At 42.6% G+C, this 20,414-nt stretch overlaps 1 protein-coding gene across 13 annotated transcripts in view; it reads left to right on the top strand.

Annotated features, from left to right (window-relative positions):
* Window positions 1–20,414, top strand: part of EXTL3 (exostosin like glycosyltransferase 3) — a 133,139-nt gene that overhangs the window by 106,651 nt on the left and 6,074 nt on the right. For all 13 annotated transcript variants that reach the window (XM_035269651.3, XM_017963658.4, XM_078347114.1 and 10 more), the window contains 3 exons: window positions 5,689–5,816; window positions 11,982–12,126; window positions 16,773–16,901. In XM_035269651.3, coding sequence (XP_035125542.1) covers window positions 5,689–5,816; window positions 11,982–12,126; window positions 16,773–16,901 — 402 coding nt within the window. The remainder of the gene's footprint in view (window positions 1–5,688; window positions 5,817–11,981; window positions 12,127–16,772; window positions 16,902–20,414) is intronic.

The raw sequence follows: 20,414 nt of genomic DNA, 5'->3' as shown, positions 1-20,414 counted from the left end.
TGCAAAAGAGCTAGCAAGGCACCATTGGGAGCTTGTGTGAGACAAGCCAGGTGAAGAGTGGGCATCTGCTCCTGGCTTGATTGTTGTAGGTGGATGGGTTTTTTGCTATAGAAAACTACATTAAATACTAAGAGGTTTCCTAATTCTTCTCTAGTTATCATTCTTTAAGATTATTAAAGATACTGTTTGCCTATAATTGTGATGTAGAAAGTTCTCAAGTCTTTATTTCATGTTCTGTAATCAGAATGGCAGGGCTAAATTATTTTCTATTTTTTGCTCATTCATTTTATAAAACATTTGTTGAACATCTGCTTTATTGCCAGGCACTATGGTCTGTTCATTTTGGTTAATGTCATACCAGTAATTAAAGCAGTAATTTGAAAGTCAGTCTTCCTGTTCACACGTTACCAAGGTGTAATCATAAGGCGTCTAATAGCAATATGCTATAGTAACATGAAATAGCCAGTATTGTGGGGTCGAGGGAAGAGTGTTGTTTTAAATTTGAAGCAAAACAGCATCAACAAAAATGAGAACCTTTCTTAAACATGACACACTCCCTCTGGTTGACTTGTTTCTTTTATGTTCGATCTGCCTTTTCTCACGTTCGTAGAGGCTTTGCTGATCTGTGAGTCCGTATTTAGAAATGTTTGAGCCTTTCTGTTCTTCAGATTTTGGTTCCAGAATAGATAATAGCTGGTTTGCTCAGCGTTAGTTTAGCCATTAACTTATAAGAGAAAAAATTGCCAACGATTCCAATGCAAGTGCAGGTAAAACACCCTAGGTGAGCAGGTCAGCAGCAAATGAGAGAATGCAGTTAAAGACCATCCACAGTGCCTAGCGCGCAGAGAATGCTCAACAGCTTTGAAGCACAACTGTTAGAAGAAAACCTTTACTCTCCCACCTACTTAGTTTTAGTTGGTGTTTGCAAAGTTTGTGAGGGCAAAAGTCTTAGGTGCTGAACTGTAGTTATTCTTCCAAGTTCGGTTTCGTTTACTGTCTCCTGGAGGTTGACTCTAAATCAGGGTGTTCAGCAGTGGTGCAGTGACATTTTGGGTCAGGTAATTCTTCGTTGTGGGGGTGTCTGGTACACTGTAGGATCTAGCAGCACCCTTGGCTCCTGTCCACTAGATGCTAGATGCAAGTAGCGCACCCCTTTCTCCCCAGTTGTGACAACCAAAAATCCCTTCAGACATTGCCACATGTACCCTGGGGCAAAATCACTCTTGAGAACCACTACTCTAAATTCTTAAAGTAATTGCAGTTGCTTGTCAGCTAACCACAAATAAACTGTAGTGCTTGGTGTTGTGGTTTCTGTGAATCTTTAACAGCTTTTCTTTTTTTTTTTTGAGATGGAGTCTCCCTGTTGCCCAGGCTGGAGTGCAGTGGCACCATCTTGGCTCACTGTAACCTCTACCTCCCAGGTTCAAGTGATTCTCCTGCCTCAGCCTCCCGAGTAGCTGGGACTACAGGTGCCCTCCACCACTCCTGGCTAGATTTTTAAAAATTATTTTTAGTAGACACAGGGTTTTGCCATGTTGGCCAGCCTGGTCTTGAACTCTTGACTTCAGGTGATTCGCTTGCCTCGGCCTCCTAAAGTGCTGGGATTATAGGCATGAGCCACCATGCCTGGCCCATTTATTCTGATTGCTGAAATTCAGTGTGCTATACCTGAACAGCTGTTGTCATCCAGCCCAGAGCAGTTGTGCTCAGAGGGTGGGCAGAGGTGGCAGGTCTCCTGTGTCCCAGGAGTCCTTAGTAGTTGTTCCCTTGTTGCTTCTTGATATCCAAGTAATGGACTTTGATAAACTTACTAAAAAACTGGTGTGAAATCTAGGCCAAAACACTTGGATATTTGCTCTCCAGCTCCATGACCCTACCTAAGTCTTCCAAAGCCCAATAGGTTCTCCTGATTTGGTTGTTTGTAAATTAGATAAATTCAGATATGATTTAGGTATCAACTCATGATCATTTTAGTTTTTCTTGGGTTTCATTTTTAGGTGCAGAGTTAGGTTGTTTATAGGATGGTCAAGTTTGGCTGATAAGTACCCTCAGATTTTGCAAACAACGTGGGGGTATGTTTAGCAGAGAGGGTGCTTACATTCACCCATCTAGTAAGTGGAGGAGTTGGAATTTGAACCCAGGCTTTTCCGATTGGCTCCAAAGCCATGCTGTCTCCCATTGTACTAGTGCTTCTCGTGATTTAACGTGCACAGGAATCCCCTGGGGGCATGTTAAAATGGGCTTGGGGTGGGTCTGTACCCTTGCACCCCTCCAGCCCCCATGTGTGCTGCTGGTCTTCATACTTTGAACATTGAGGCTCCTTACTAGATTCCTGGTTTACTAATTGTGCTGTTGATAATCCTTCTGAAGGTTAACCCACAAAACTGATCATCTACAAGCGAATATTCAAGAAGTGACATTTTCAAGTAGTTTTTCTTCATTTTAAGCTGTGTGTATTCACTGCTACGGGTGAGGGGGAGCTTTGTTCAGCTGAACTGGCAGAATCACAGTTCTGTACTGAGTGAATGCTAGGTGTGTTCGGAAGGTAAAATGAATGATGGGGATAGTTTGTTGAGGGAGTTTGTGAACATCTACCAAATGCTGTCATTTCCAAGGTAGACCTTATTTTACATTTTGTCATCTCTGAAATTGAGACGTGTCTTACATTGGATGGGCTCTTACCTTCACTGAGCTTGCCATGAAGTCTGGCCTCTTCTGGCCACTCTCCTGCCCTGTGGTGAGTGGAGCCATCGGCTACTAAGGTGAGCACTTGGCGTCTCCACTCCTTGTTGCTCTTTTGTGTGACCGAGGCCTCACTCAGTCCTTCGTTCCGTCACTGTGGAGTCTGAGCTTAGGACACCCTTCGCTGTACACTCAGGGGTTTTTATGTTGGTCATACATGCTGCAGGGCAAGGTGGATTTCTTGGTCTGTGGCTTGGCTCGGACATCTGTTAACCGTAGTGGTGAATGTTACAGATCCTTCTTTGTCTTGAGTTGGACAGGAACTCCTCTGGGGCTGAGGTGAAGTCTTAAAAAAAGGCTCTGGCCAAGAGCAGTGGCTCTCGCCTGTAATCCCATCACTTTCTTTGGAAGGCTGAGGCAGGAGGATTGCTTGAGACCAGAAGTTTGAGGCCAGTCTAGGCCACTTAGCAAGACCGTGTCTCTACAGATTTTTTTTTAATTGGCTAAGTGTGGTGGTGCATGCCTGTAGTCCCAGCTACTTGGGACGCTGAGGCAAGAGGATCAATTACTTGAGCCCAGGAGTTTTAGGCTGCAGGGAGCAATACTAGCACCATTGCGCTCCAGCCTAGGTGATAACTCAAGACTCCATCTCATAAAAAATAAATAAATAAAATAAAAGTTCTGTAATAAAGTAAACAAAGGATCAACAATTTCACATGCCCTCCTTTTGTTTGTTTGTTTTTTTTGACAGGGAGTTTCGCTTTTGTTTCCCAGGCTGGAGTACAACGGCGTGATCTCGGCTCAACACAACCTCCATCTCCCAGGTCCAGGTGATTCTCCTGCCTCAGCCTCCCGAGTAGCTGGGATTGCAGGCATGTGCCACTACACCTGGCTAATTTTGTATTTTTAATAGAGATGGGGTTTCTTCATGTTGGTCAGGCTGGGCTCGAACTCCCTATCTCAGGTGATCCACCTGCCTCAGCCTCCAAAAGTGCTGAGATTACAGGCGTGAGCCATTGTACCTGGCCCACATGCCTTCTTAATTGGCAACATTGTTTTTCCTTGATGATACACAGATTAATAATAATGCATTTTCAGGCCAGGTGTGGTGACTCACGCCTGTATTCCCAGCACTTTGAGAGTCTGGGGCAGGCAGATGCCATGAAGTCAGGAGTTCGAGACCAGCCTAGGCAATATGGTGAAACCCTGTCTCTACAAAAATGCAAAAATTACCTGGATGTGTTGTTACCTGCTTGTAGCTCCAGCTACTTGGGAAGCTGAAGTGGGAGGATCACTTGAGTCTGGAGGTGGAAGTTGCAGTGAGCCAAGATCACACTATTGCACTCCAGCCTGGGCCACAGAGTGAGACTCTTATCTTCAAAAAAAAAAAAAAAAAAGCATTTCCTACGGTGCCTTTGGCTTGAAGAAGTTTATAAAATTAGCAAAACTTTAGCAGGAAAAGGACTGGATTTGAAATCAGAAGGTATGAGTTAGGATCAGGTGTGGTGGCACATGCCTGTAATTCTAGCGCTTTGGGAGGCCAAGATGGGAGGATCATGGAGTTCACTTGATCTCAGGAATTCAAGACCAGCCTAGAGAACATAGTGATGAGACTTCGATACCTCAGTTTTGTTTTTGTTTTTTAAAAAAGCTACCTAGAAAAGGTAGTTCTGGCTCTTGCAACTAGCCAGTTGTATTATATCATTCGAGCCTCAGTTTCTGCATGTATAAAGTGAGGGTTAGATGCTATAATCTCCAAAGCCCTTTTAGTTCTGAATTAATTGGATTCTAAGTTTGCTAGAATGAATTAATTGAAGTTATGAGGAGTTTGCATTAAGAACATAGAATAAATGGTTCTCCTGGTAAGGAGGGCGTGGCAAGAGGGGTCTGAGCTGGCCTCCAGGGGGACGATGGAAGAGAAGATAATTGAAGCCGAAGAGCATACTAGTAGGTCACAGAGCCCCTTGGAAACCATTCATAAATTTAAGCCCTCAGATGCAATTAATTTGTCATGCCAGGTAGAGGTTGTCCTCAATACATGTAAAACGGTCTGTTGGAAGTAAGGTGATCTTTCGTGGCATTCTAAAAAGATTATTCTTCATGAGATGCTCTCTGTTTTTGGGTTTTGAGAACAAAATAATGGTTCCCCATTGGTTGGACTAATTAGATAAAAATAAGAACAAAATGAGCCATCCAAGTACTGACTGTGATCATCATTTATGTGAGTATTAGGTGGCAAGGTGAATAACACAGCTACCCACCCACATTGTGGGTAAACTAAGATGGTTAAATAACAATTTTTGTGTCATGTAGTTGTACTGTTTGATGCATCAAGTTCTGATTTTTGAAGAAAATATTGCTTTGCATATATGTTGAATCACTTAGGATAGATGTTTTTTGAATTGGGATTTGCTGAAGATGTAGAAGCTGTTGTACTGAGTTCATGACACCTTGAAAAGAGAAAAAGTTTGTGTACGAGTAGTCAGCCTTGTAGGTAGGAATCACAGAGGTGAAGTAATTAATCTCGACCAAATGGGCTATGCTTTTTATTTGGGTTTGTATCCCCAAAGGCATTAGAACTGGGAGTCAGAAGTGACAGACTCACGAGGTTTCTGGGTTCAGTTTTAAAATTAACCTGCATGCTGGGAATTCCACAACCAGGAATCGGAATCTCAGATCCACTCTGCCACCTTGTGTTCTCTTGGGAGAGTTATTTTTAATTTCCCTATGTTGTGTTTATTACATATATAAAATAATCCTCAGCTTTCACTTGATTCACAAGAAAATTAGCTAACGAATGAAACTTAAAAGGTAAATTCGTATACATTTGTTAAAGTATAAGGTGGCTTTTATTCCTGAAACGTTTATGCTGGATTTTACAAGTGAGGAGATCACGCACAATTATTCAGTAAATCCAGCCATGGTCTCCTTTGACCTAAATAGAGGTTTTGTTTTGCCTTCCATAACGCATTCTTGATTTTTAGTGTTTTTCCTTCCTTGTCACAGGTGGTCCGCACTGAGAAGAACAGTTTGAACAACCGATTCTTACCCTGGAACGAAATTGAGACCGAGGCCATCCTGTCCATCGATGATGATGCTCACCTCCGCCATGACGAAATCATGTTTGGCTTTCGGTGAGAGACTAATTTCCAATCAAACACTTTAGGTTGCAAGTGACAGAAAACCTAGATTAGGCAGCAAAATGAATTTCTTGGCTGATGGTAACTGAGAAACCCTTACAAGTAGTCAGGGCTGATGTAAGACGTGGCTGGATGCAGGCTCGTAGATGGCGCTGGAGGAGTCCATCTCTCTTCATCTCTAGGTTCTGATCTGCGCTCCCACAGGCCTTTCCTCTGTGGCCAGGGAGGTGGAATTCTTTGATTGGCTAGACCGTGGTTACCTGCCTGGTCCTGGTGCTGCAGGTGTATCATCCTTAAACCCAAACCACATGGGCAGAGAGTAGAGGCAATGGCTAGTTCTCTAATGGAAATAGGGTTTTGTTGTTAGAGGAATGGGAAATAACTCCCAGGCAGGCAGAAGCAACTTGCTGCTGTGTGTTGGAGCAATGGAACGGTGCCAGGATCCTGGACCCAAAAAGACTTGGCGGAAGGAAGGCGTCGGAAGCAATGATTTAAAAGGAAAAAGAAGGGGAGGAAGAAAAGGAGGTGGTGGTAATGCTGCTGCTGCTGCTGCTGCTGCTAAACATATGTTGAACCTATACTGTGTGCCAGGGACTAGCCGAGGACTTTGTCTTACCTCATTAATCCTCCTAAAATTTGATGACATAAATCGTAGCTGTCTCTATTTCCTATAGGAGTAGATTGAGATCCAGGAGAACAGAACCATGTAGAAGCTAGAAAGTGGCAGGCAGAGCCGTAGATTCAAAGCACACTCCAGAACTTCACTTGGCCTTCACCCCTTCTGCCTTCTTGAGTCTTAGTAACTGCTGAAGGATCCCACTTCAGGGTCATTGCAGGGAAGAGGGTGGAGTAGATGAAGGCCACTCAAAGTGTATCAGGGAGTGTGATGTCGGTTTTGTTACTTGTTTATGGTGAGGTAAGTACAAAAATTGAGGGTAAGCATTCAGAAACTTTTAAAGCAATTTGACAAAATGAAATCCAAGTGTATGATCATTTTTCTTGCAGTTCTTTTTTTTTTTTTTGCAACATTTGTTCAATATAATCCATATACCGTAAAATTCACTCATTTAATGTATAGTTCAGTGGTTTTAGAATATTCAGAGTTGTGTAAAAACATCACCATAATTTTAGAAATCTTTATCTCTACTGAAAGAAACCCTGTACCTATTAACAGCTACTCCCGATTTTTCTCCAACCCCTCTGAGTCCTAGGTAGCCACTCTATCTTTGTGTCTCTCTAGATTTGCCTATTCTGGACTCTTTCTATCAATAGAACCCTACAACCATGCATGGCCTTTCGTGACTCTCTTCTTTCAGTGAACACGATGTTTTCAAAGTTCATCTTACAGCAGGTACCAGTTTTTTTTGTTTTTTTGAGAGAGTCTTGCTCTGTTGCCTGGGCTGGAGTGCAGTGGTATGATCTTAGCTCACTGCAACCTCTGCCTCCTGGGTTCAAGCAATTCTCTCACCTTAGCCTCCAAGTAGCTGAGGTTACAGGCATGGACCACCACGCCCAGCTAATAATTTTTTTTGTATTTTAGTAGAGATGGGGTTTCACCATGTTGCCCAGGCTGGTCTTGAGCTCCTGTGCTCAGGCAGTCTGTCTGCCTCGGCCTCCCAAAGTGCTGGGATTACAGGCATGAGCCATGGAGCCTGACCCAGGTACCAGTTCTTTGTTCATTGTCTGTTGATGGATATTTGGGTCGTTTCTATTTCTTGGCTACTATGAATAATGCTATGAACCTTCATGTGCAAGTTTTTGTACGAACAGGTCATTTGTCTTGAGTGTATACCTAAGAGTAACGTGGCTGGATCATGATAGCTGCTTTAACATTTTGAGCCTGTCAGACTGTTTTACATGGTGGCAGCCCCATATTGCATTCTCACCAGCAGTGTATGAAGCTTCTAGTTTTTCCACGTACTTTTCAATGTTTGTTATTTTCCGTTTTTAAAATCTATAACCATCCGAGTCATTGTAAAGTGACAACTCATTTTATATATATATATATATAGATATATGTTCACGTGTGTGTGTGTGTGTGTGTATATATGTGTGTGTGTATATATATATGTATTTTTTTTATAGCGACAGGATCTTATACTGTTGCTGAGGCTGGAGTGCAGTGGTACAATCATAGCATGCTGTAACCTTGAACTCCTGGGCTCAAGTGATCCTCCTGAGTATCTGGGACTACAGGGTCACATCACCACACCTGGCTAATCTTTAAATTTTTTTGTAGAGATGGAGTCTCACTTTGTTGTTCGAGCTTGTCTCAAACTCCTGGCCTTGAGCAAGCCCCCAAGTGGTGGGATTACAGGCCTGAGCCACAGTACCCAGCCATACAGTTGTGATTTGCATTTCTCTAATGATGTTGAGCATCTTTATGTCCTTTTGACCACTTTGTCTTTGTATATCTTCTTTGGAGAAATGGCTTTTCACATTCTTTGCCCATGTTTGTTTGGATTGTCTTTTATTATGGCGGTTTAAGAGTTCTTTATGTATTCCAGATGCAAGTTCCTTATCAGAGATAGGAGTTGCACATCTTTCTCCCATTCTGTGGGTTAGCGTCTCACTTTCTTGATGGTGTCTTTTGAAGCACAGAGATCACGTTTTGAAGTTCACTGTAACTGTTTTCTTTGGTTGCTTGTGCTTTGGGTATCACATTTAAGAAACCATGCAGTTCATTTTTTGTTGTATTTTACCAAAGCATTAATCTATAACAATTTTGGGGTAAAATTCGTTCTTATATTGTTTGAAAACCACTGGAGGCCGGGTGTGGTGGCTTATGCCTGTAATCCTAGCACTTTGGGAAGCTGAACTAAGTGGATCACCTGAGGTCAGGAGTTCGAGACCAGCCTAGCCAACATGGCGAAACCCTGTCTCTACTAAAGATGTAAAACGTAGCTGGGCATGTTGGTGTGCTCCTGTAATCCCAGCTACTCAGAAGGCTGAGACGGGAGAATTGCTTGAACCCGGGAGGCGGAGATTGCAGTGAGCCAAGATCATGCCACTGCAGTCTAGCCTGAGTGACAGAGCTCAAAACAAAACAAAACAAAAACAAAGCCACTGGAGTAGACTTCTTTGGGGGGTCTTGTTCAAATTAAGTGTGAGTCCAGGAGAGAGAGTTCTTTCTCTGTGCTTCCATTCTGTTCACTGAAGGCCTAATCTGACCTTCGTGGTTCTGGCCCTGCCTTTGGCTTACGCTTATAAGAGCAGATGCTCCAATAAAAGGAACAGCAGCTTTATTGCTCATCTATCTTAAATCCATCTATAAAGAATGATTTGACACATTTCTGACAAATTAGAACATCTGTTCTTACTCTCCCCAGCCTCTCACATTTCCTTTGACCTCTTGCCCAGTATAGTATTGCAGCAAGTCTGTTCATAGCCATGATTAAAAAAAAATTCTGGTAAACAGAGGTGGTGTATTTCTTTGTTGATGATAATAAGTAGCTGGCTCTCTCCACTTGTTTTTATCAAAGGAAGAAAGTCATGTGGTAGCTCCAGGTGAGGCCTTTGCTGCTGCAGGTGGTAGTGGTGGGGGGTGGGTGGGAGGGGGTGTTTCTGTTGCAGCGTGATGTGGTTTGGAGCATGCTAAGGGACTGATGCGGTGAGCAGGGTCATGGGGTGTTGACAGGAGAACTGCCAACCCTTAGATCCAAGAGTGATTTTGATAAGGAACCCAGCTTTGAGGAATTTGAAGCTTATTAGCATAGCTGGCATTAGCTATTTCTAAGCCCCTGATTTAGGGGCTTCTGACCTTGCCTGTGCTATTTTCTAACAGATTTGCACGTGGTGAGAGAATAACTGGAAGCCTTTTAATGTGTCTCTTAACCATCATTTGCGTTTGAGATTTAGCCTCTGGTAATGGAGCTGGTGAATTATCATTGCTGTCTGTACATTCTAACCATTTCCCACGCTGACTCTTTTCTCATGTGTTTGGGCAACCTTTGATCTGAAACCTTTTTCTTATTCATCTCCCCAATTTGCTTATTTCACCTTAATGGGAATGAAACAGACCTAAGTTCAAAGGAAAGGGTAAGTCTGAGAATTCTTTCCTCTGGCAAAGATAGATGTTGACTCACTTCAACTTACGTAGCCAAGAAAGAGGCAGATAGAATTGTAAGGGACAGATAGAAAAGGTATACCAATAGACTTGAGAGCATGTATGCATACAGAAGGGAATACACGAATGGCCAGAGCAGCATTATTTGCAACACAAGTACAAACAATACAGAGTGAGAAATACTGTGGTTCCATTATGTGAGGTCCCTAGGTAGTCATTCATAGACACGGAGAGTGGAATAGGGGCTGCTGGGCTGGGGAAGGTGGGAGTAGGGATCAGTGTTTAATGGGGACAGAGTTTCCATTTGGGAAGATGAAAGAGTTCTGGAGATGGATGGGGGTGATGGTTGCACAGCACTGTGAATGTGCATAATGCCACTGAACTGTACATTTGAAAATGATTAAGATGGTACATTTTATGTTTATTTTGCCACAATTGAAATCAATTGTCTAAAAAAAAAAAAAGCCCACCTAGAAGTCTATCACGTTGCGATAGAAGTTGGATTTTTCATATGTTGGATTAGATTTGATGCTTTCAGACTTATTAGGAGAAGAACTCTTTTGAAATGAAATATTCCGTGTCTTAGGAAATGAAGTTGCATGTAAGTGATGAGGGCGTTTGCAGGCAGTTTAAATCCCTGGAAGCCCTTCTGCAGGCCTGTCGGGTTCTGTGGGGCTTAAGCGCTTTCTGTTCTCCAGTTTATCCTGGGAAACTGGGGACCAATTTTATTTGTTCTACTTTACCTATAAATTTGGAGATGATATAAAAGTTTCTACTGAAACATATTGAATTCTCCATTTATTTCTTCCATTTAATGAAACCTTTCAGTTGTATGGTTCTGTACATCACTTCTCGTGATATACGTTTCTCCCTCAGCCCTGCTCGTTTTGAATTAGGAGTGGCACAGTTCAGTAGTCTTCTGTGGTTAAACCAGTGGTCTCTAAACCTTTTTATTATGTACCCTCTCAGTAAAAGTGTGCAATATATGTAAATTACATACATGTCCTACTGAACTAATGTCATGCTCATTGAAAACAAAGCCTTTTGGCCAGGCACGTGGCTCACACCTGTCATCCCAGCACTTTAGGAGGCTGAAACAAGTGGATCAAAAGTCAGGAGATCGAGACCATCCTGGCCAACATGCTGAACCCCGTCTCTACTAAAAATAGAAAAATTAGTTGATTGTGGTGGTGCGTACCTGTGGTCCCAGCTACTCAGGAGGCTGAGGCAGGAGAATCACTTGAACCAGGAGGTGGAGGTTGCAGTGAGCTGAGATCACACCACTGCACTCCAGCCTGGTGACAGAGTGAGACTGCATCTCAAAAAAAGAAAAAGAAGAAAGAAAACAAAGCCTTTCTTAGAAAATGTTTGCTTATTCATTCATTCATTTTTAGAGCCAGGTCTTGCTCTGTTACTCAGGCTGAGTGCAGTGGTGCAGTCATAGCTCACTGCAGCCTTGAACGCCTAGACTTAGGCAGTCCTTCCACCTCAGCCCCTCAAGTGGCTAGTAGTACCGGTGTGCTCCACCATGCCCAGCTAATTACAAAAAAATTTTTTTTTTTTTGTAGAGACAGGATCTTGCTATGTTGCTCTGGCTGGTCTTCAACTCCTTGCTTCCAGCAATCCTCCTGTGTCAGCCTCCCAAAGTGATGAGGTTACAGGCATGAACCACCTTGCCCGGCCCTTTCTTGGAAATTAAATAAACTAAAAAATGAATTGAAATTAATATCATCTTTCTGCCTCTTAGTAGATTATTGGGCATACCCCATTCTGGGGACCCCCATAGTAGATTATTGTGCATACTCTGTTCTGGAGATGCCCTTCCCAAGTTATGGCTTATTCTTTCTGGAAGGGCTGGAGGATGCTGACTGCTAGAGGGACAGTGTGCAGGTGCTTATTAAGGAAGCTGAATATGTTACCTTATTTGCTTTGATCCTGTTTGGCTTGTTATTGATTTTATTTTATTTTGAAAGGATAAAAGAAGTAAAAGCCTAGGAGCCAGAGCTTGTAAGGTAGAGGCAATAATCATGAACACTTCTGATGACCCTAGAAGCTCTGTACTCAGGTCTGCGTATGCACTTGTGTTTTTCGAGGGTGTGGAGAGAAGCTCGGGACCGCATTGTGGGCTTCCCTGGCCGTTACCACGCTTGGGACATCCCCCATCAGTCCTGGCTCTACAACTCCAACTACTCCTGTGAGCTGTCCATGGTGCTGACAGGTGCTGCCTTCTTTCACAAGGTAAGAAAAAGCTGGTCAGAATGGCATCGACTTGGTAAGAGTTTCGCTTTTGTGTGATAGTGGAATGCTGCCCTCAGCATTTTTTTGTCTCTTCTGTGCTAGATGTCAATTGTTTCCATTTTTAGAGACAATGATCAAGATGCTCGGAGCAACTCTGGGATAAAGTCAGGATGAGAGGGCTGCCTGTACAGCAGCACGTTGGCCATTTGGAAACTACTTTATTTTTTTGGGTGTTGGCTCTCCCTTTGTAAAACTGAGGGCCCTGGGCTAAAAGACCCCTCAAATAACTTACATTTTCAACACTGCCACTCCAGATGTGGCCCAGCTGTCAGAAAATGACCTGGGCACTTTTCTGAGTTAGATGTACCACGCCTGTCTCAGGCCCCACGACAAGCCTCTGTGTGGCTCTGCTGGTTCTTTGTGATGCGTCTGTGCTTATTACTTTCACTGTGCCTCATAATCTGATTTTCACTGAATATCTGAAGCTTATGACCCTGTAGTCTTTCTTCCTCTACTGTTCTGTGTTTTTTGCTCCTGGCCCATCTTCCCTCTCTACCTCTTCCATTCTGTAAAGTGGCCCCTGTCCATGTGTGGCTGCTGAGCACCTGGTTTGTGACTGGTCAGAATGGAGATGTGCTGTTCAGTGTAAAGTGCACAATAGCTTCAGAAACTTGTAACAGAGGGTGTCGGACAGCTCAGTAACTGTTTATATTGATTGCATGTGGAAATGTAGTTAGTTTGGATATCCTGGGTTAAAATTACTCAATTTTCCTGTCTCTTTTTACTGTTTGATGATGTGGTTGGTGTGGCTTTTAGAAAGTTTACAACGCTGTATGTGGCTCTGTGTCTGTGGGTGCCGCTCTCTACCTCCCACCTAAAGTCCTACCCAGGCCCTGAGGAGCCCGTGTTCTAAGACTACCCTGGCATTACCACCACTGCCCACCTCACAGAGCACCTCTTCTGTCCACTGGGTCTTCTCTGAGGACAGTGCTCCCTTTAGCCTTTTCCTGTATACTTTGAGGCACTCATATCCCCACATCTGTGCTTCAGCACGGGGCAGGCGTAGGGAACATTTTCATTGCTTACCAATGACACTTCCCTCCCAACTGTCACATAAAGTCTCACTTGCAACTCCTGTCGTCTGTCCTGCTGCTATCAACTAGCCTTTTTATTGTACCCTGACAATCACCACAGGCGGTGGCACCTGCCGCCTCCTCTTTGTCTGCATCCACGCCCTCTGTGGTTCTGGTGCCTTCACTGTCCTCACAGAAGACCCTCCCACCACACCCTCTCTGCCTGGAAGGTGTCATGTCCCGGGATCTAGCCTCTGTTGCTCTTTTTCATTTCCCTTGGGGTTCTCTCACACACTCAAGGTTTCGAGGCTTTTCTTAGCATCTGCAGACTACTGACTTCCTCATCTTCTTCCAGCCGTGGCCTTTCTCGCTGAGGTCTGCATTAGTGTATTTTCATTGTTTACGGGACCTCTCTCATTTGTCCCTCAGCACTTCATACTAACTTTTCCCACAAAAGGTCACCATCTCTCCCCAGCTCCTTGAAGTTTTTTCTCCAGTACCTATCTCACATCTCAGATGGTGGCATCTTGCCAGTCACCTCAAATAGAACAATAACCTTCATTTTTATAGGGACTTGTTTTATATTTTAAGACAGGGTCTCTGTCACCCAGGCTGGAATGTAATGGTGGGGTCCTGGCTCATTGCAGCTTCAACCTCGCCCAGGTGATCCTCCTACCTCAGCCTCCTGGGTAGTTGGGACTAAAGGAATGCATCACCACACCTGGCTATTTATTTATTTATTTATTTGGTATTTTTTGTAGTGTTGTGGTTTTGCCATGTTGCTCAGGCTGGTCTCAAATTCCTGAGCTCAAGCGATCTGACCCGCACTAGCCTCTCATAGTGTTGGGATTACAGACATGAGGCACCATGCCTAACCTACAGGGACATTTTGAGCCCGCCTAAGCAGTCATTAAACTTTCAGCTGTTCTTATTTTAAAAACTTAATGTGTGAAGTTGATTATCCCATTCTTTTTTTTTTTTTTTTTTTTGCCAATCAGTGTGAGCTTATGAGGTTGCTCAGGTTAGCCTTGAACTGATGACCTCGCCTTCGCGAGTGCCATGACCTCCGGCGGGAGCCACTTTGGACCCCTGATTATCCCATTCTTGCACTTCACCTCAGAACTTCTTTCCTTGGGTGGGCCTTGGTTGGGCTGGGATTGCAAGTAGGGCGAGAGGAGTAGGGTGTTAGCAGCTGGCAGAGATTTGCACACTTGCTTAGCTCAGAAGGAGCCACTGATCTTAGCAGTGTCTATACTCATACCTTGAGGATGTAGTACTTAAATTCTGAAAAGTCTGCCTTCTCAGATTCAGACTGTTCTTTAAAAACACAAATGGTCAGATACCCCTCCTTTCATGAAATCATTTACTTAATGAAATTTAGTATTTTTCCTGTGTGAAAATCTAGAAAGAAGATTACAGACTAGCAGCTTCCAAGTCTTGGTTGACTTACAGAGAGATTTTTGGTTGTCCCATACAAAAATTGTCCCATACACTGACAACTTAAAAATCAGAAGATTTCACAAAAAGATTTGAGCTGCAATACAAATGAAGATCAGGTCCTATGAGGCCTGTCTGGGCTGCGTGGTGTTTGTTCCTGTCGATGGGGCCCATAATGGGGCTGGTGTGAGCTCACCTGCCTGTGGCTCCTTGTTTTTCTTACACTCATTTTGTTTTTTTTTGAGATGGAGTCTCACTGTTGCCCAGGCTGGTGTGCAGTGCTGTGATCTTGGCTCACTGCAACCTCTGCCTCCCGGGTTCAAGTGATTCTCCTGCCTCAGCCTCCCAATTAGCTAGGATTGCAGGAATGTGCCACCTTATCCAGCTAATTTTTGTATTTTAGTAGAGATGGGGTTTCACCATATTGGTCAAGATCTTAATTTTTAGTTAAAGTGGTATAATTCAATATTATTATTTTTGAAAAGCTTGATTGGATACCATGAGTTATAGCAAGTCAGGTTTGTTTCCAAATTAAACTTTTTTTTTTTTTTTGAGATGGAGTCTCGCTCTGTCACTCAGGCAGGAATGCAGTGGCATGGTGTTGTTTCACTACAACCTCCGCCTCCTGGGTTTAAGCGATTCTCCTGCCTTAGCCTCCCAAGTAGCTTGGACTACAGGTACCTACCACCATGCCTGGCTAATTTTTTTTTTTAGTACTTTTTAAAGTTTTTTAGTAGTTGGGATTACAGGCGTAAACCACCATGCCCAGCCTGCATCACCTTTTTGTTAAAAGAATAAAAAGTACAATTCATTTTTTAAGTTTACCAACTCTTAATTAATAAAGCACGTTTATTCTGTGTCACAAAAACATTTTATGATCATTATTTCCCTAAACAGATTGTACTGTAGGTAATGAAGTGTGCTAATAGTGCACCGGTTTAACTGGGAGCCTCACCTGTTCATCTGTTCATTACAGCAAAGTGCAACATGTAGCAGTTAACATGTGCCCTGTCTTGTAGTATTTGCTGATTTCTGTGGTATAAATATTCTTAACTTGGCTGATTTGAAGTTAACATGAGCCACTGAACATGGATTTGGAAAGAGATGTACAGTTGTACACCGTTATGTAGTATTTTCAGCGTCAACAGTAGATATAAGTAACCTCAAGATATAATGAATTAGGAAGTAATGAGTTTAAAGTATTCATTGCATGGATTTGTAATATAATTTTAATTTGCTTAATTTGAAGTTTATATAATTATATCTTTAATAATGGCTATGTTTAACAACAAGCTCACAACATTCTAAAAATGTAGCAATTGACATTCATGAGCAGGTGTGAGTGGCTCCAACTCTTCCCTCTGTGGACCTGTAGAACAGTCTGAGAACTTTGCCTTTTTAAAAGTTTTTTTTTTTTTTTTTGTGAAAAGTGGTTACAAAAGAATTTTGCTTTTTATTCTGACTGAGAGGGTAAGGCTTGGAGGCTTTAGAATGAAGGGGTGACATGTTCAGTTGGCTTGAGTGTTAACACAGTCACCTGCTGTGCTGGGACTAGCACATGGGGAAGAGAATCCGGCAGCAGGGAGAAGAATATTTAGGAGCCAATGCGGACAATCCAGGCAAGAGATAAAGAGGGGGTTAGGAGCAGTGAATAACCAGGGCCAATAGTGAGAAGTGACCAGACTCAAGAATCTCTGTGGAAGGCAGCGAGGGATGGTGTGCTTCATGGTTCTGTGATTTATTGAGGTCTGAGAAAATAACCAGGCTTTTTTTCCCCTCAGTTACCCCTTTTTTTTTTCTTTTGCCGTTGTTAGAGATAAAATAGTGTTCAACTGAACCAGTGTCTGACCTAGTTTGACAAATCTTTATATTGATTTCAAAATAGCTGTGGTACCAAGGAGATGACATGATGTTCTGTTACTGAAGAGGGTGATGATGCATTTGAATGGGATAATTCCTCACTGCAGAAGACCTGCACGTCAGGATGTCTGGCATCCCCTGCCCGAGTCCCTAAGTGCCAGTAATACCTCCCAGTTACTACCACACCCAAACAGCCGCTCTAATCATGCATATTTATCTGAAAGCCAACAGCCTGTGTCCTCTAACACAGCATGTGGTTCTTTTTCTTCCTGACAGTATTACGCCTACCTGTATTCTTATGTGATGCCCCAGGCCATCCGGGACATGGTGGATGAATACATCAACTGTGAGGACATTGCCATGAACTTTCTTGTCTCCCACATCACTCGGAAGCCCCCCATCAAGGTGAGGTCCTGATGCTGGTGGGCTGCAGATGCGCGCATTGTTTAATTCACTTGCTTTGCAGTCGCGTGGCACATAATTGCACTGGACCTCCGAGTCCTCATTTGTCCAATAGGGATAATACTAGCTACCTCATGAATGGATTGTCTGTGGGCTTCGTGAGATGTTAGGACAGGGGCCCTTCATTCCAAAGGCAGATGGAGAGAAATCAGAAGGTTTAGAAAGATGTTGCATCATAATATTTACTAGTCTCTTACTGGAGTTTAGCATTTTCTTCAATTTTGAAACAGGCTGTATAATTCATAAGAGTATTTGTAGTAACTGATTTGTCTGATTTGTCACCGGTAAAAATCATAGGTATCTTCTTATCACATGTTGCAGTATCTGCAAAAAGTATTGTTTCTGTTTGTTACTGCTTTGAATTCACGGCCATTATTACGCTTCTCTTAGATTTTGTTATTTAATGCATAAGTAAAAGACCATGTCTATCACCGTGTTTAGTGTAACTCGTTTTCTTTGTCATCCTATGTACTGCAGTTTATAGATCTAAAACTATTATTTTGAGGAGTCTACAGCCTTGACCAGATTGCTAAGCCCAGAGGGGCAGGGGATGTCCATCAAACAAAAACCTTAAGAATTTCTGAGTTAATATACATAAAGCTCAAAGAATAGTGCCCGGCGCATAAGTACTACATAAATTATTTCCTCAGAGCCAGAAATACCCTCAGAAGTCTAGACATTCTTGTTCTCTTTTTTTCCTTGGAGGAATTAACAAGTACACTCAGTGCACAGAAAACCTGGTTTCACCCCCTTCCTGTCATCATTGCGGGCTCTGTCAGCAAGTTAGAGCATGCTGGTAAGGGTCAGCATAGCTCAGTCCTTACAGAAGGAGACGTTATGAGAACCAGTAATTCTACAGAATCTGTCACTTCAAATGAATATTTGTGACTGTGCTTCATCTGTGTTTATTCCATAGATTTATACCGCATGTCCTTAGAAGGGTCAGCAAACTAATGAGGTCTTATTTTCATTATTATCATAAAGGCAGATTACTTAATTTTATGAAACAAGTTGACTTTCATGAATGTCATTGCCATGAATAAATAATAATTGTGTTCGGCCAGGACAGTGGCTCACTGCTGTAATCCCAGCATTTTGGAGGCTGAGGAGGGCAGATCACTTGACGTTAGGAGTTTGAGACGATACTGGCTAACATGGTAAAACCCTGACTCTACTAAAAAAAATTGCTGGGAGGCCGAGGCAGGTGGATCACAAGGTCAAGAGATCAAGACCATCCTGGTCAACATGGTAAAACCCCGTCTCTACTGAAAATACAAAAAATGAGCTGGGCATGGTGGCACGCCACCTGTAATCCTAGCTACTTGGGAGGAGAATTGCCTGAACCCAGGAGGCAGAGGTTGCAGTGAGTCGAGATTGCACCATTGCACTCCAGCCTGGGAAATGAGCGAAACTCTGTCTCAAAAAAAAAAAAAAATAAAATTGCAAATTTGTTCAGGTGCCATGGCTAATGCCTATCATCCCAGCACTTTGGGAGGCTGAGATAGGTGGATCACGAAGTCAGGAGATCTAGACCATCCTGGCTCACATGGTGAAAGCCTGTCTCTACTAAAAATACAAAAAATTAGCCGGGTGTGGTGGCATGCGCCTGTAGTACTAGCTACTCTGGAGACCGAGGCAGGAGAATTTCTTGAACCCAGGAGGCGGAGATTGCAGTGAGCTGAGATAACACCACTGCATTCCAGCCTGGGCGACTGAGTGAGACTCTGTCTCAAAAAAAAAAAAAAAAAAAGTAATGATGTTGATAATTGTATTCTAGACTAAGTACGCACCACCATATACTAATAGTCAGAACATATCTTTAGAAGCAGGGTGTAGCAGCACACACCTGTAGTCTCAGCTACTCAGGAGGTTGAGGCAGGAGGATTGCTTGAATCCAGGAGTTTAAGGCTGAATGTGCTATGGGTGTGTCTGTGAACAGCCACTGCACTCCATCTTGGGCAGCGTAGTGAAAAAGAAGTTGTATCTTTAGTGCTAAGCAGAGTGGTCACCAGAGGATGCTGGTTGCACGCAGCAAAGCCTAACAAAGATAGAAATGCATTTGGAGGCCAACTGTGGCCCTTGGGTAGAACATTACTCCTGATTGTCCCAGGGTTTCCTTCTATTGCCGAGACTTCTGTTAAAGCCTCACAAGAGAAGAAAAATTAGCAAAATAATGTATTGATTTTTTTAACTGTGAAAAATAATAGTCACAAGTATTTATATAAAAATAGTATGTTTTCCAGGTACAGTGGTAGGTCTCATATTAAACAGTGAAAAGTCTTTGTAGACTTTGAGGTAGAGAGGCAAAGGTTTTTGAAAGCAATTAATGATGAGTGCCATTTTCTATTCCTTATATATCCTTTCTTATATAGCCAGGACTGGACTTGATTTAAGATGTATTCATCAGTTTATGCCTCCCTAGTAGACCAGAAGTGAAAATTGCAATATCTGAGTGATTAGGTACCTGATAATAGCATCATTTACCTGAGGAGGCACAGACATGGGGAATTTTTCATCTTCATTGAAGTGTGTTTGTCTACTGCGTTGTTGGGCCAGTGTTTCATTAGCTAAGCTATCTCTTCAGTGCAGATGGAAATAATCTGGACATAGCACACAAGATTCTTAGCAAGTGAGAACTTCAAAACTGAGTATTCTCTCTGAATTTTCTTGATCTTTCGGGAATATATGAAGAATTCAAGATCGGGATGACTTTTCAAATTCAAAGGCTGAAATTAAGAGTGTTTTCAAACTCTTAGTTAATTCCTTCAACTTACAAATCTAATTATTTACTTCACGATATAGAACCAGTTTGAATTAAATATTTTATTTACCTAATTGTAAAGGTATCAGGTATATGTCCTCTTTTGTGTTCAAAAGTAATTTTTTTGTTTTGCTTTCAATACCTCAAGTTTTTACTGTCAGACTATTCCTTGTTTGAATTTGGGATGTTTGACTGCTTTGCATGATTGATAGTCTTTCTGTAAGGTTAATCTCCTAACCATGCTGACTAAAGAATGGGGAGTTAATGTCATATTATTGCTTTGAATAATGTGCTGCCTTTGCAAGGAGAAGAACACAGAATGTAAATAGGCTTCATTCAGAATAAGAGATTAAAAAGTCACCTGGAAAGTTTTGAGACTATATATATTGGGGATGCAGTCTTCAGTCCTTTTTTTACTGATGGATTACAGAATTAAAAACACTTGGAAGCCTCTGCTTCCGTGGAAGCGACAGTTATCAAGTCACTTTTTGTGTTGCATGGAATCATGTGCAGCAGGTTAGAGGGTGTTTCTCCTGGGGTTGGATTCTGGTGTCTGGGATGAGGAGAAAGGTTTTTAGGTCCAGCAAGAGCCCCGTGGAATACTGGACATAGATGCTGTTTGAGAACGCCCTTCCCAAGATTCCTGACCTCCACATCCTGTTCCAGTGGGAACTGTGGGAAGAGTAGTAACTCAG

This window comes from Callithrix jacchus, chromosome 13 (genome assembly GCF_049354715.1).
Source record: "Callithrix jacchus isolate 240 chromosome 13, calJac240_pri, whole genome shotgun sequence".
Lineage (NCBI taxonomy): Eukaryota > Metazoa > Chordata > Mammalia > Primates > Cebidae > Callithrix > Callithrix jacchus.
The sequence above is the reverse complement of the archived record's forward strand: the minus strand, read 5'-3'. Positions and strand labels throughout refer to the sequence as shown.